General features: G+C 37.8%; 1 protein-coding gene across 5 annotated transcripts in view; it reads right to left on the bottom strand.

Moving 5' to 3' along the window:
- Gata-beta (transcription factor BCFI) overlaps positions 1-16,553 on the bottom strand; it is a 46,905-nt gene that overhangs the window by 23,549 nt on the left and 6,803 nt on the right. For 2 of the 5 annotated variants that reach the window (XM_028301557.1, XM_028301556.1), the window contains exons 1-2: positions 4,873-5,042; positions 369-720 (exon numbers count right to left, since the gene is read on the bottom strand). In XM_028301557.1, the coding sequence (XP_028157358.1) occupies positions 369-720; positions 4,873-4,966 (446 nt within the window). In that variant the 5' untranslated portion in view covers positions 4,967-5,042. Of the gene's footprint in view, positions 1-368; positions 721-4,872; positions 5,043-16,553 lie in introns of those variants that run through there. The other 3 variants (XM_028301558.1, XM_028301560.1, XM_028301559.1) reach the window with 2 other exon arrangements.

The raw sequence follows: 16,553 nt of genomic DNA on the forward strand, positions 1-16,553 counted from the left end.
TTTTCCTACCTGTAAGGCTAACCTTGAGTCAATGCCAAATTGCCAACCGACCAAATACCCATTTTATAGGTATAGAAATATCTATCAACGTCAAAACTTTTTTAAAAAAAGATGTTGTGCTAGGAGCGAATAACTAAGTTCTTTTTTAATTTTTTTAACGTTAAATCGATTTAGAGAAAAATAAAATAGGTAGGTATTACTTTTTTTTTTTTCAATCTAAACATGTCAATTAGGTGCAAATGTTACAAGGTGATATACAAAACCTGACTGACAAGACGACACTTTTTCCTTTGGTGTTTTCAATGCAAAATTATTCAGTAATTTTAATGAAGCTATCGAGGCTAAAAATATAAGACAGTGCAACTCACCCGTCGATGTGGTGGTGATGGTCGTGCGAGTAGGGCGGCGGCGGCGGCGCGGCGTAGGCGTCGTAGGGCCCGCGGTAGTCGTCGCGGCGCTCGGGCGACGGGCTGGGCCCGGGGCTGCGGCCGCGCAGGTAGGCGCCGTCCGTGGAGCCGGCGCCGCTCGGCGGCTTGAACAGCGCCTCCTCGAGGTGCGCGTAGGCGTGCATGTCGCGCGCGTTTGCCGCCGGCCGCAGCTCCTGGTAGCTGCGCGAGTGGGACGGCGACGGCGCGCCGGCGTGGGCGTAGCCGAACGGCGGCAGGGGGGGCGGGCTCTCCGCGTCGCCGCCGCCCTCCGCGCCGCACTCCGCCTCGCTCTCTGCGCACACGCACACAACACAATGATAACACGCGCGCAGCGGGAGCGCCGATTGGCGCGCTTCCCTGTCCGACCATCATTCTTGTCTTATTGTCCAGAGATCGGGCAATAAGACAAGAATGATGGTCGCGGGCGACTCGCCATGCGACTGCGTGATTGGTAAAGCCTACCCTAATTATAAAAAACATTTTATTCGAGTTCCTTAAGGTACAACTATTTTTTCAGGAAGCACAACTATATGAACTACGTTTAAGGTCCACAAAAGACAGGACAACCTATGTAGAAGTTTGGGGACTACTAGCCCTACTAGGTAGTAAGACATTAATTAATGTAATTTCCTGTCATATTGTCAATCTACGAGTATATTAGGGAATATGTGTGTATAGCCAATGAAATTTTATTTTACTGATCAGGTTTAAGAAAAGAGTTTGTCTACTGTTGTTGTCACTCACTTTTATTTCAGACAGAAGCTGAATACGTAGTACGTATACGTAGTAAAAATACCAAATTTTTCGGCTTCTGTAGGTGATTATTACTTTACTGAAAATTCATTTGTACCAATGATTCAAATCTAAATACTTACTTTACAAATTACAATAAAACATAAAACTAATCGTGTTTAACCTTTAACTGGTGACATGGTTTTTGTGTAACGTAACTGGTGACGTGCGGTCTGAGAGGCCGCTACCGTATCAAGACTGTAGCATAGAAACTAGGTAAGGTAGCATACCACAATCTTTAAAAACAGATTATTAGCATATAGAAGAATTAAATTTAAATAAAATAATAAACTCTAAATATAATTTTTAATGCAGAACTTGCTGTTAAATTATATTTAGTAATAAAAATCAAAAAACTAGAGATGAGATCGATAATCGCAAATAAGAAATTTAAATCAACAAATTATAACAAAATTAGTATTTTTTATTATAGTTCCAATGATAATCAATTTAAAAAAACCTATCACACATAGGTAACCTATAATCTTAGAAAACTGGCAGTGGTGAAACTTTTGTATTTTTTATTGGCTGTCAGGACATTTATTGTTTGGCATAAGAGTGGTCGGTCATTTTCACTTTCTGACTGATTCTCGTCAATTGGTCCTTCATCTTCAAAAACACTTTCTTCGGCTTCCGAATCATGGTCACTTTGCTCCAGAACGATGTTTTCAGGAACATATTCGGATTCCGACCCAATTGAGTCTTCCTTTTCCGGATATTTTTCAACTGGCGAATTTTCAAGTCGTTTCATAAAGTATGGCACTATATTCCCAACTAATGATCCTGCGCTTCTTTTTTGGAGTTATTTAAGTATCAATTTCAAGTAAAAACTGTAAAAATACGAAAAAATTGTATGAAAAAAATGTCACGTAACTGGTGACATGCGGTCTGAGAGACCGCTGCTGAACTTTGCATCGATGTAACTTGCCGATTTGGAGCTGAATGATGCAAATAACCTTATCTACGGCGTAGACACAACTAAACTTGAAGCTACTGAAGCGGTGAAACATTGGAAGTACGGGGAAGGGGGTGAAACGATGTTTCACTGACGCCGCCCGGCCTGTGAGACCGCTTGTCACCAGTTAAAGGTTAAAGAGCTTCCTCAATTATGGAGTGAATGAAATTCTTAATTATCTTTAATAACCTAGTTAATTATATTTATTTAGCTATTAGCTAAAATTTAAACAAATCCGTCGCTCCAAATCAACATAAATAATAATCATTTAAATCATTTTTTTTATTTGCAGTAGATATTGTATTTCAAAAATCTTTTCACAATTATTATATTTAACTTATATTATTATTACCTATCAATTCTATGTTATGTAGATTTAAGTTTTAATTTATCCAAAGGCAATGTTACAATGTTGTTATAAATAACGCCTTCAAGGAAAATAATATCCAGGAAATATTATAACATAAAATACTTATTATTAGGTCTTATACCTAATAATACGTGTTCACAACAAAGGAGCTAGGCCGATAAACATGTAATCAAAAATCCCCTTGCACCGAATAAAAGTAGGTAGAAGATACCTACCTAAATGTATCAGCAAATAATTAGAATACCTACCTTTTATATTTCTGCGCGATATATTAATTTATTGACATACCTATCTAGGTACCTATCTAGATTTAGCAGCAATATTTAGGTAAATAACAATATTAATGACTAATTTACCATTTATAAAAAACTATTATAAAAAGTCCAATCGGAATTGATTAACATTATGGTAGCCAAGTAATAAATGATTTATTTCTCACACAAAATACAGGATAAAATAAATTTAAAGAAAACACATTAATGAGTGTGTGAGTCCGGAGCCTGAGGTAGGTAAATGAATACCTGTGTTACAGGTCACCGGGCCCAAGTTAATTTATACAGGTTGGAATTTTGTAATGCCACCTGAAGGAATAGGTAGTACTCATAATACTGTAGATAGAAAATGTTAATCAAAGATTACATTCCTTTATTTTTTGAAAATAAAGAGAACTGCATTTGAAGGTTTTACTAAATTTTTTTTTTTTCAAATAATTAAAATAATTTAAGATTTCATGGTTTTCCTTTTATGATTGGGAAAGCCAACCCCGCGTAGCGGGATAAAGCGAGGCAGAAGAAGAAGGAGTACAGTCATCGTCAAATTCGTGACACCCAAAGTAGTTAAAAAGTTGATAACACAACCTTATTACAATTATTGTAACAAAGACGTGTTATAAACTTATGACTACTTTGGGTGTCACGAACTATTGCTGACTGTACCTGCTCACTCATCTACACTATATAATATAATAATATTATAAAGAGGAAAACTTTGTTTGTTTGGTTGTAATGAATAGGCTCAAAAACTACTGGACCGTTTTTAAAAATTCTTTCACCATTCGAAAGCTACATTATCCATGAGTAACATAGGCTAAATTTTATTTTGGAATAAAATAGGGTTCCGTAAAATATGTAAATAATGTAGTCCACGCGCGCGAAGCCGCGGGCGGAAAGCTAGTCACTAATAATTATGAAACTACAGGTTTGCCTTTCAAAACAGTATTTTTATTTAGTTAGGAATACCGTCTTCAAAACGAATGACAATTTAGCATGTTAGGTGTTATATCGTTGGCAATGTTTCAGTTTTCAAAACGGGAACAAATTAATAGTATTTGGAGGTTATTTTTATTTGGTGAAGGGTCAATTTGTAGTTAACTTATCGCCCGCCGACACGAAACCGTATGCTTGGAGTTTATTCCAACTTAATTGCTTCCAGCCAGAGTAGCCTCAACTTCAGTAAATACATACAATAATCAAATTTTATGGCAGGTAATTCTTATTAAAGAGGCTAACAAAGGTTTTTTTTATGCAAAACAAGGCACCTGGTGTTAAGTGAGATGCAGTCTAGGATAGTACCTATATATCTTCCCTGTAAGTGCCTATTCACTCTCGCTTTAAAAAAAGGCCCGGATTATAGTGTTCAGGAAAGACAGCGGCAGGCATGAGTGACAGAGTTTCTTTCGCCACTTCTTCTCATTGGCTGGTGCTTAATTATCGTATTTTATGAAGTTGAGGCTCAACTCCCGAAATGGTGGTAGAGAAAGATATAATTAGGACGTGAATACAAACATACATACGTGAACGTAAGCACTACATAAGTAGATACTAAGAAGCAACAATAGCCAAACGTAAAGGTATCAGATTGGTTGACTTAAGATGATCCTAGAAACGAGTTCGATGCCCGCTTGACTATTGAGGTGAACCCACTCGTAACACAACCATATTTAACTTACCATGAGGGGTAAACGGAAAATTGCTAATATTAAAAAAAGGAGGAATTTGAATTTAAAAGGCAGCTTGACTTATTTATTCATATAAATAGTATTATAAATATTAGCGCTACTGACCTTCTACTTGACTGTGACTATTTGTTTACATGTCTTTAATAAGTTGGGTAGTTGATAATAATTATTGTTAAAATAGTAAATTTATAGATTTTTCGAGTGTAAAATCATTGATTCATAAAACACTGAATAGAGTCAATATGAAGAACACGAACTTATTTAAGTTGACACAATATGCATTACAACAAACATCTCTTGCTGTAGCTGCAAGTTATCCTTTGCATTAATATCGGGACGTTAGGACGATTAGTTGACCAATATAACTTACGCTTGAGGCACATGCTGTGGACCTCGGAGATGAAGGCTTCCAGCTCGAAGGACTCCGGCTTGTGCCACGCATTGGGCCACGCCTCGTGCAACATCGTGTATCACTATTTACTCACTGCACTGCGCGACGTGTGCGCGCGCTGCTCGTCGTGCGTAGACTGGATGCGCGCGCAGCGAGCGGCCGCGCGCGCGCCGCCATCCCCTCCGCCCGCCCACGTCCCAAAGCTCCATTGTCCTTTTTCTTCTTTAGGAAAGGAAGGGCCCATTCACGATTGGGGGACTATGTACATACCCACCATAAAGCACAGAAGCCCAGCTGCACGCGATTGCGCAAGCTCCAGCCTCTTCCTTTGTGGCTCCTGTTATATACCCCTTACAAATATTTCAACAACAATAATGTGCTGCTAGGGAATTAACTCAGCTTTGACTGTAGTATAATCAGAAACGTGATTACTGACATAAAACGACTCATCATGAAGCACGTAGGTATAAAAGCAATTTCATATGACTAGTTAAGAAATGCCCTGATTAAATCATTTACATTAATTTAAAAGTTACTCGCCTTGAGACGTTTAGAATTTTGGTATTGAACAGAATGATATTGTCTATGTTTCGTCCTCGTAACATAACTAGCTGTCCTGTTTGTTACTAAAAATTGGTACCTAACATATAAATCAAAAGTTTTTTTACACGGGAACTCGAAGCAAATTACCGCGTCAACGACTACTGCGTGTAATCAAACCGCATAAAAATCTCACGTTGATAAGCTTACGCTACGGCGTTATCAGGCAGATTGCAGGAGTCGCTAATGGTTAGAAGTGTGAAGCGATAGGGAGGTGTCGCAGACTGTGTGTCTGCCAGCTGATCGCGTATCGCGCGCGATAAGCCCTATCACCACGTGCGCGCGCCACACCGCGCGGCACAGCATCTCACAGTTAGACCAACTATGAGACTACGGCACGAACTACAATACGCTTCTAAACTAGACTAAACCATCTAAAAGTTGGAAATCGTTAGACATTTTTCTAGCTTAACTCATCTCGCGAGAACATTACCTAGCTAACTCATCTCAAATAACTTGTCTACAGTTTTGGGGCATTACAGTAACCTACAGCATTGAGTAGATACTAACAAAAAGTTTACTTTGATACTGTGTTATTATAAACGCAAATGAAGTTCAGAGCAGTAAAAAACACAGAAGTCTACATAAGGCTTATGTAGACTTCTTATGTCATAAGCAGGTGCTTTCCGCGACCTTCACCGGATCTCCCCACAAGTGGCTCTAAAGTCTGACCAGTTTGTGTTGCCAGCTATGACACACAGAACGGAGACGTGGCCTCTTAGGTACTAATAGGTCTCATAAGAAGACTCAAAGTCACCCCAAGGGCGGTAAATATTTTTTTTATTTATAGAAAAATATTATCTTTGTCTTGATAGCAGTCCCTCGTACACACTATGCAACCAACTGCAGTTGTATTCAGTAATGGTGTCATTGTCACTAAGGTATTAGGTAGGTTAATTTGTATAAAAAGGAAGAAAGATTTAAACTTCATTATCACCCTTCTAACTCAAATTCATTGCATGACATTTTGAAATACGTCGTAAAGTTTTTGTCAATGACAAAAAGTATCATGGAGTAATAAATTCCGTTGATTTTAGGAGATGTCGACACGTGCATGGATTGGTACATTGTTTCCGTGAACTGTTTTCTGGTTACGTTCATAAAAATGTCCTCGGGAATCGAATCACAAATCAGTGAGGGTCGCGACGCGCTGTCTCCCGGGAACCTATAAATCGTATCGTATTAGTTGTAAATGCTGTGAAATGAAGTTGCGCGATTGGGACGTGTTTTTCTTTCATTCCGGGTATTCTGCTGGCGGCCGCGCGCGCCCGGCGCCCTGCGGCGCGCCCGGCCATGTATCCTTGTCAATTGATTTACTGTCCTCTGCCACGGGCAACCTCAACATTTTGACATGTTGTCACATTCATTTTGTAGCTTGTTTGTTTTTGCTAAACTATTGTAACGAGTTGCTAATCTCTTCTTAATACGTAACAACAACCACAACAATTCAGTTGATAAAACAGATTTGTCTTTTTCAGTGATGTTCTACGATTCTGTAGATGAATAATATGCTTTAGTCAAATACATGGCTCGAGTTATATTTTCCCAATTGTTAAAATCAACCACTTTTAATATTAAACTACAAACACATTTTTAAACTTCCTCGTAATTTCAACCGCCTCTGTGGTCTAGTGGTAAGATCACCTGATTCAGACGCAGAGGTCCCGGGTTCGATTCCTAGTGGGGGCAGATTTTTCTGTTTGGTTTGGTTGGTGGTAGGGCTTGTTCTAAGTCCGCCTGACTAGCTTCCACCATCTTACCTAAGTCTGTCGCCATAACAACAATGTTAACAGGCCAAGAGCTTCCTCATTATGGATATAAAAAAAAACAATTTATTTATTTATTTAAGGACAGCTAACAAGACATACACAATTAATAGGAAAAAAAACATTGAAAACCATTCAATTTTTATTTATGACTAGCGGCCGCCCTCGACTTTGTACGCGTGGATCCCGTTTTACCCCCTTAGGGGTGAAGTTTCTTTTTTTTTTTTTTTTTTGGGATGGACTGTCCCGCTGAAAAGTTTCTTATCTTTTCTTAAAGGTTTTAAACCTTTGTTTGTCACCTGTCATCCGCTTTGCAATGGAGGGAAGTCGAACCTTAATTTCGAACTCCTCCTATGTTCTTCTGATTAATTTCGTTGCGGGTCCAATGACAGTTAAACATTCTCCCGGACAAACTTGACCTTCATTGGTTGGGTTTTTATGGCGGTCAAGCTGTAGATCCTGGCTACACAGGAGTTGCAGTGGTGGGAACGAGAGGTAGGAATAGTCCCGTTTAGGGGTGGAGTTTCATAAAATCTGTTCTTAGTGTGCACCTACGTTCTGAAAGGGGGTTCCATGGAAAGTTTGAGACTCCTAGCACTTATAGACATAAGTAACTTTGTAGTTTCTGAGATTTTGTGATGAGTGATTGAGTCAGTCAGTCAGTCAATAATCAGTGTCACTGTGAATCACCTTTCGCTTTTATAGATATCACAATGATGATTAGTAAATATATAAGGTAATGCCATATGGTCTTTACTTTTAACGGATTAGCTAAAAGTTGGATTTCTAGTTCTTTTGTCTCGATGGGTCACTGTCACTGTACACAGTGCATTGTGAGCGCTAATGACCAGTTCAGGGAAGGTGCGGGTCTCGTGGGACCGCGGGCCACCCTTAACCTTTCTTTTGTGTTTCAAACGCATTTCTTAATTACCCTGCGAGATACTTTGTTGTCTCATAATTTATATTAACATAAAATTCCAGTCATTTTGTGAAGCATAAACAACTCAAATTGCTTCATAACACCACGTGAGTGGAAAGTTTACTTTTATTTTACTCGACTGTGTTAGAAGAAAGGTTATGTTTTTTGAGTGTATACATGTATGATTTTAGAATGTCACCGATGTCATTTTTCTGTCAGTTGTTAGGATTATTTCACTGTTTTGAACATTAATCAATCACTGAACTAGTCACCACGATTCTTTTCTCATAAACATCCACGATTTCATTCACGTCAAATTTGAAAAAATCTCAAGAGCTCGAATTTTTGTGCTAAATCTCTGTCAAAAACAAATTGTAGAAATTGAATATTTTGATATTTGAAGTGTTTAAGTTTCTCTTAAATACCACGAGGTAGGTCACACATCGCTTTAGCTCATACATGGACTGTGCACATCGTGTCTGCAATCTGCAAGCACCTTCAATAGATAAACTCCAAACTCATAAAACTCCTTTTATTTTTGCAAGGAGGCTTTTAAAAAGTACTTTTACTGAGATAAGCGTGACTAATCACCGCGGAATCCTCACATAGACCATATTTACGCGCAGACCGTCTTTTGTCCCCTCTTGGCCTCTCGGCCTCGCTCCAACCCAAAATAAAGCCTTCCATTACGACTATTCCCATCGCATTGCATGTGGGAACATTTTCATCACTATTATTACCATAATACATCATTATTGGCCACAGGGACTGAAGGATCTATTGCAGTGTCTGGTCTTTAAACTGTTTCTATGTAAGACTAGCTTTTTCCCACGGCTTCGCCCGCGTGAAATTTAGCTTGTGGTATAAACAATAATATTTTAAAGTTTCATCAAAATCTGTTCAGTAGTTTTTGCGTGAAACAGTAAAAAACATACATCCACACAAACTCGGATTTATAATATTAGAAGAATTTAATTCATTTTATTTATTTAGGACAAGAAAGACACAAGTACAAGCAAAGGGAGTTACATACATAAATTAAGTAGGTTAAAGGATTAAAATAAACTTACATTAAAGGAGACATTATTGAATTGTTAATAACTTGCTACCACAAACTGTAAATATACCTAAGACGAATTTTTTTTAACAATTTTTGTAATAAGAAAACTATGTTTTTTTGTCGATAATTAATTATGTAGTTTCACTCCCTTTTCCCTCCCGGGGTTGGACTTTAAATCCATTTTTGAAGAATGGTAGTAATTGTTGTAAACTGATTCATTAGATTTGTAGCTATGTTTTTAAATTCTGTTAATCTATAAACCGTGACTAAAACCTAAGACTTTCTAAACTAAATAAATAAATATGTTTCATTTAGTTTCGTTTCAGAGTAAATTACTAAGATTGTGATTGTTCAATTAATATATTATTTCATATAAAAGACATCAACGCACTTTAACTCATTCAAAATAAGTAAATCCTTTCGATTCTTTGACTTGTGAAGTTTAGAAGTTACTAATTTAGAGTGATTGTTATCGATGAACTATTTTTCATGGCATATTAAACTCGTTGAAGTAGATTGCACGTATTTTAACTACCAGCCTTGAATGTAATAGGTAAATCCTATGGATGGGATTATGTAATAAACTTGTAGAATATACAGTAGTACAAATAAATGGTAAAGTAACAATGGTATTGTTTGTGATCGGCCGTGGCGGCCGCACGTGCGCGCATTCGCTCCGCGCGTCGCCCGCGCCCAGACAACAGCGCTCCAACAGTACTAGAGAACTTAGTTCCTATCTACTTTCTTGTGTTTCATCGAATGCTTACTGCGCTAGTTTAATGTAGTAGGTAACTTGTACACATTACTCTGTGGTATAACATAAAAAAAATTATAGCTTTAACGAAATACTTAGGTAATCTAAGCACATGCAGCACATGCTTATTAAAGGTTCGTAACTAACAAGCAACATAATATCGACTTTCGATATTTTAATCATTCGATATTTTGAACGTTCGATAGAACATTCAATCATTTGTAAATTCGATATTTTAATCGTTCGATGTTTTGACTTTTCGATGAATCGTATTCGATATTTCGATTTTCGATCAATTGTCACCCCATTTAATATGGCGGAGATAACCCGGTATAAACGAGATACTTATTCATTTAGTTATAAGTTATTGAATGAATTATAGGTATGTAATAGGTATGTAGGTACATAATTTACTATAAATAATACCTTTTTATTGTATCGCGACCATTGACATGTCAACTGCCATGTCATTCTAACAATATTTAAATTCCCTCAAGATTCAAAAGTATTATTTTGTTCCTATTTCGTGATTGTAAATTATATTATTGGCTATCATGTCCCGTTTTTAGGTGAGCTGTCGCGATGTCGTCACGAATTTTTTTTCTGTATCAATTAGTATCGCGATGCAGTTGATCGATAACGGGGGCCATTCCGCTGCTAACGACGTCGGGCATTAGCACTGGACCTCACGTCGCATCGCAGTGCGAGAGTCGGACAACATACCTACCATATTAACTGTTTGTTTCCAAATATTTCTGTCTAATCCTTTCATACGAAACTTAACATACTTTCCAAGACAAGAATGTGGCTTTTATCGTAATCCCATTTAGTGGAGCTGCGCATTGTGCAAATTGTTCTCTACCTGCCACGGACGAGTCATCAACGGAGCCCTCGCTACTGTATTGGGCAGTGTTTTAGGTCAGTCATTAGCAGTTTACGTGAAAAAAGTGATGATGTCACTTTTTATGAATTTCTATACAAAGAACAGGAATTCGTTTAACATTTACAGTAAAAATACTAATAATATTTCTAATATTACTTATTTTCATAAATTAAATTAGGCATCTTTTAAAACCAATATTCCCCAGTACCTATTTGATTTAGACTTCAGCAGAATAACTGTAATATTTAAATAAGTAGAAAATTATATTCTTTCATAAAAGACTGTCATCATAACGTCTTTCTATAGATCCATAAGGAAGAACCTATTGACCCATAAAAATGGTCCTCATCCTTTGGAAATTGTGCTTGTCCAGTCCAGATTCAAAATAAGGCAGAGCAGCCCTCGGGCGCACGTTGACTCACGCACGATAAGGGCGCTTCCGTCAGGTGCTGGCGGGACAATTACACATGCATGCATAGACTCTTTTAACATTGAGCAATTGTATCTATACAAAATACCGTACCATTTTGCATGGTTTTATCTAGGATTTAAATTAAATAACAAATATTAATATTTATTTTAAAGATCAAAATGATAACATGTCATAGGCCGATCGTTACATTGGATCGTGACATGCCCGGGCATATCGTGATGCCGACATTAAGTCGGACGGATCTTGGAGAACAACGTATTTGTCGATATTCTCAACTAAACACCTGGGTGGATCATGAAGATCCCTAATAAAGATGTCACAAACAGCAGATAATGATTGTGTTGAGAATAACAGAGAAAAAAATATACATCATGATGTGGCCATTTCAACGATCGGCCGACGACATATAAATAACTAGGATATAAATACATATCTACCTTTTATATAAATATTAAGTACTCGTTACACTTTATTTGTAACTTTTGACTCTATTACCCGCGTCATCAAATTATAAATTGGTATTCCCAACTTTGTTATTTTAAATTAGACATTAATGTATGTTATGTTTATTTTTTTATTAGAGTACTCACTCCAAAGTGTGTTACCACGTACCAACCAGTAAAACCTAAAGTATGCACTGTTTCTGTTTATGAGAACAATAGTCCAAAATATGAGTCACGGCCAGAAGGAAGTATGGAAATAAATAATGGACCGCGTAATGACTACTGCGTTGCGCCACAAAACCTCAAGTAGGTATTTTGCCATAATAGGAATAGAACAAAATAAATAAATTAAAATATTTATAGGTATTGGTTCAAATATTTTATACAGATTTAGCAACATTAAAATCAGCTTTTGATTGATAAGTACTCGTAGCCTTCTGGAATTGTAAAGCATCAACAGATTATGTAAGGAGAAATTCAGAGATCGTTTCAAAGCTTTTTGTAATTTATCTTGTTGGGAACGGCTCGAAAAATGGGTTTACAGTAAAATACAATAAGCACTTCCCTATTACTAACTTTTTGATCGAATTCAGTGCACTAGGTCTATGTTCAACAGTAGACGTCCTGTGGATCGAAATCTATAGAGCTGAAAGTTACAGCCAGGCTATAAGTACCCTGATTAAATATTTATTTGAAAAATGATGTAATGCTCGTCTCGTCTTATACGTACGCAAAAATCCTGGCACGAATTTTTACAAGTAATATCACAGAAATTCACAGAATACATAATAGTAGCAATATGCTGATTGACTGATTTTAAATGCCATTCCTTAATATGTTTTTAATTAATCAGTGTCAAAACAAAAACAAACCCTTTTCCACTATTGTTATTATTAATAATTAGGAATAACGGTTCGGAATTATAATGAGGCAATCAACGACAATTAGTTAAACCAATTTACAACAATAATTACCGACACAATAACAAATAGTCTCGGTATGTATTTTAAAACAGAAAGTTAATCGTTAGCTGATATTTACATAAATAAATAGATAATATGATTGAATTTCAAAGAATAAAGGAAGAAATCTTCTATTTTTTTCCGTATCTATTTTCCCATATTGTTTAGCTCGCGAAAATGGCATTTTAAAGGCTATTTATTTACTTAAAACAAATTACTTTTTTCACATGAGCACACGGAAAACAATAAAATAGAGGAAAAAAATAATAGACAAATCAGAAGCTTAACGAATAGATATATTAATAGAAAATGCTATAAACAATTGAATATTGATCCACAGATATTTTGTTAATATACTAGCTTTCCGCCCGCGGCTTCGCCCGCGTGGAATTTTTCGGTTTTTTATAATTATAACCTATGACACTCAGCAATAATATGGCTTTCTATTGGCGAGAGAACTTTTAAAATCGGTTCAGTAGATCCCGAGATTACCTCTTACAATTTAACAAATATACAAACACAAACTTTACCTCTTTATAATATTAGTATAGATGTAGGTATATCGTTCGCCTCCTTCATTGGTCTTATGTACAGACGACGCGACGGCCACGTCAACGTAAACACTGTGGCGTCTTATTTCGTAATATTTAGATGCGATTTTGCAACGGAAAGATAAGCCTTCAGGTGTTTACAAGGAAGGTGCTATGTGCTTACTTTTGAATATTAATATTAGTGTTAAATCCCAATTCCCGACTTTTAGTGTTCGTCAACTGAAAAATAATATTATAAGAAATGACAACCACAGTCCTCGGCCACAGCTCTTGCGGGGTGCGGGCGGGGAGTGTCAGAAGGACGTCCAATAAATACAGATATAATAATATTTTTCAAGAGCCGGGGCCGGAGGTCGCGGGCCCGCGTTATCAGCCGCGCGCCCGCCCGCGCCCCGCAGCCCTCGCACACACAGACACGAGAAAGAAATTAATTATTCTACGTCAGCGTCAGCCATAGCAGACTAGCAGTACACTGAACACGTTACAAATCTTTTTAAATACAGTTCACTTGTCCCACGGTTTTTGACAACACGAGACATTTTCCATTTGTACACACAGATACTTATAAATTAAAAGAAAAAGAATAGCGTCTTTTTGTAATAGAAATAATCAATTTGATTAAAAATCTTGAGTTTGTTTACATAGAAGGTAATTTAGTTTGATTGTAAACTGAGGTCAAAACGTAAACGGCTGAACAGGGGCCGCATGATAAGTCCTCGCGTACTCTTATCCGCTGCTATCGCCGTCCATTAAACATACATGATAGGTATGATAATTGCATTCTTATTTGATCCCCCAGTAGCGCTATTAATTGAACGCTAAACTGGAAAATGTTTAGATGGAAAATAATAAACATTTTCAGTTTCAGCTTTAAAAATATTAGAGCCGATTATTCAAACTCATTTAACAGAACCTCTGCAGTAAATATAAATATCGTATCACATTATAAATGGTTTTCATGTGGACATAAAATAAACATAGTCTTTATCTTGATATAGGACTTCCCATTGGCCGCAGTCGCGGGCGGTCCCGGCCTGTCACAGAAATACCATGTTGTTGCATTTTTCCTGTTTAACTAAAGTAGGTCATAATTGGAATATGTAATTAAAATAAAACACTTTTTAAGTGTTCACGTTCACGTCTAATAATACAACGTTGAAATCATTTTTTCTTTCTAGCCGCAGTTTTATGATCCGTAGTTAAAATAACCAATTGTCAAATTTTGTTACCAATGTTTACACTACTCAAAGAAGGAATAAATTATACAAGAAAATATAAATTTTGAAGGAGAGCAACTGTGCAACTTTAAAACAAACTCTATCTCCTAAACTATGCAAAATTGTAGAACATACGAGTACATGGATGATTTAGATGGCTGGAAATGTATACTCCGACAAACGTTACTTCGACATTACGTTACTCCGACACTACTGGCATATACCTTTGTCTGACTAGTATAGTGTCGAAGTAAAGCCATGTCGATATTCAGTAGTGTCGGAGTAACATAATGTCGAAGTAAAGTTTGTCGGAGTTTATTTAGGTAGCCTATTTAGATACACCCTGGTGTAAGGAATCTATATTTTAGATTTGGACGTCGCTTTTCTGGCCAGCCTGTATACTTATGTAGATTTTCTTTTATAATATGAATGCTGCTGTAGTACTTGCAGCATACCTATATTAGTTTCTTCTCACTTGAGAGATACATGTATTCCTGTACTGAAACTGTAAGTACAGCGGCGCGGGCGCAGAGAGCGCGGGTGCACCGCGTGTCGCAATCCAGCGTTACAATCGATAACAGCGGCGCGTCACGCTCGCTGCGCGCTCTCCGCCCACTCCACAAGCGCATGCAGTACTCTTCCTGAGTCCGCCATAGTTTTAACCGACTTCAAAAAGGAGGAGGTCAAAACTCATAATCGGTCAATCCCAAATACATTATCACCAACAAAATAACTAAGTAGTCATTGACGCCTCCAGCTGATTTTTAAAAAATTAAGTTGTTTAGTTTCTATCTTTTCAGTTCGTTTTCAGCAGTCGGTTTTTTTTTCAGTAATATTTATTAAGCGATGAATTTGAATTTATGATCTTGACTTGAACTAGCCAAACTACTGACTTGAAAACTAGAATGTGGCTGATCTAATATCCTGATACCTAGTCGTTTTGCTAGTGTGATATTGTATCTGGCTGGGCTTGATTACATTCCAATTCTTTATTAGTACTTATGTATGTAGGCTCTATTCAGGGCACTCGTGAATTTAAATTTGAATTCGTACATATTACGTCCTAGATATAGCTTGCCATACCACCACTTCGGGGCATAATGTCGACTGGTGCTGAGAAAAAGTGACAGAAGAAACTTATTTAACATTACATCAACAATTTATCATATAACCGCCTCTGTGGTCTAGTGGTAAGACCACCTGCTTTGGCAGATTTTTCTGTTCGGTTTGGTTGGTGTTAGGGCTTGTTCTGATTCCGCCTGGCTAGCTACCACCATCTTACGTAAGTCTGTCGCCATAACAACAATGTTTATAGCATTATTGTGTTCCGGCAGTTAGAGGTAAGATAGCCAGTTCCTCCGTGGTTGAGGATTTCGGGTGAAGCTCGCTTCCAGCTTCGGCCTGATCGTCACTTACCATCAGGTGAGATACAGGCCAAGGGCTTCCTCGTTGTGGATAAAAAAGGCTCCAACAAGGTTCTAGTTACATCCCGTCTATTCGCCATTAGGACTCCAGCTAGATTCTGTCAATATTCCTGCGGTTATAAACGGGACCCTACCCGAGTTCTCTTAACATTGCATTGCCAGTCTGAATTAAGATCCATTGTGTCGTCGTAAATCTACTCAGTTGACCATGGTAATAGTAGTAGTAGTAGTGGCGTGAACTGGCGTTTGAGGCGGGTCGCTACATTCCCTATGCTATACTAGCTGATTCGCTGCCCGCATCCAGGCTCTTCCCGCGACTTTACCAGATCGTCGGTACACCTAGTAGGAGTCATGCTATGTTACTAGCCCATGCTACGTCTTCCAGCCCGTGGTCGCCACTCGAAAACTTTTCTGCCCCAACGTCTCTACGAGCTATGTGCCCCGCCCACTGCCACTTGATTTTAGCAATTCTGCGAGCTATGTCGGTCACTTTGGTTCTCCTGCGGATCTCCTCGTTTCTGATTCGATCACGCAGGGAAACTCCGAGCATAGCCCGCTCCATCGCCCTTTGGGTGACCTTGAGCATTCTTATGAGGCCTATAGTTAGCGACCACGTTTCAGATCCATATACCATCACTGGCAACACAC

Source organism: Ostrinia furnacalis, unplaced genomic scaffold (genome assembly GCF_004193835.3).
Source record: "Ostrinia furnacalis isolate ACB-3 unplaced genomic scaffold, ASM419383v2 OfSCF0954, whole genome shotgun sequence".
In the NCBI taxonomy this organism is placed as follows: domain Eukaryota; kingdom Metazoa; phylum Arthropoda; class Insecta; order Lepidoptera; family Crambidae; genus Ostrinia; species Ostrinia furnacalis.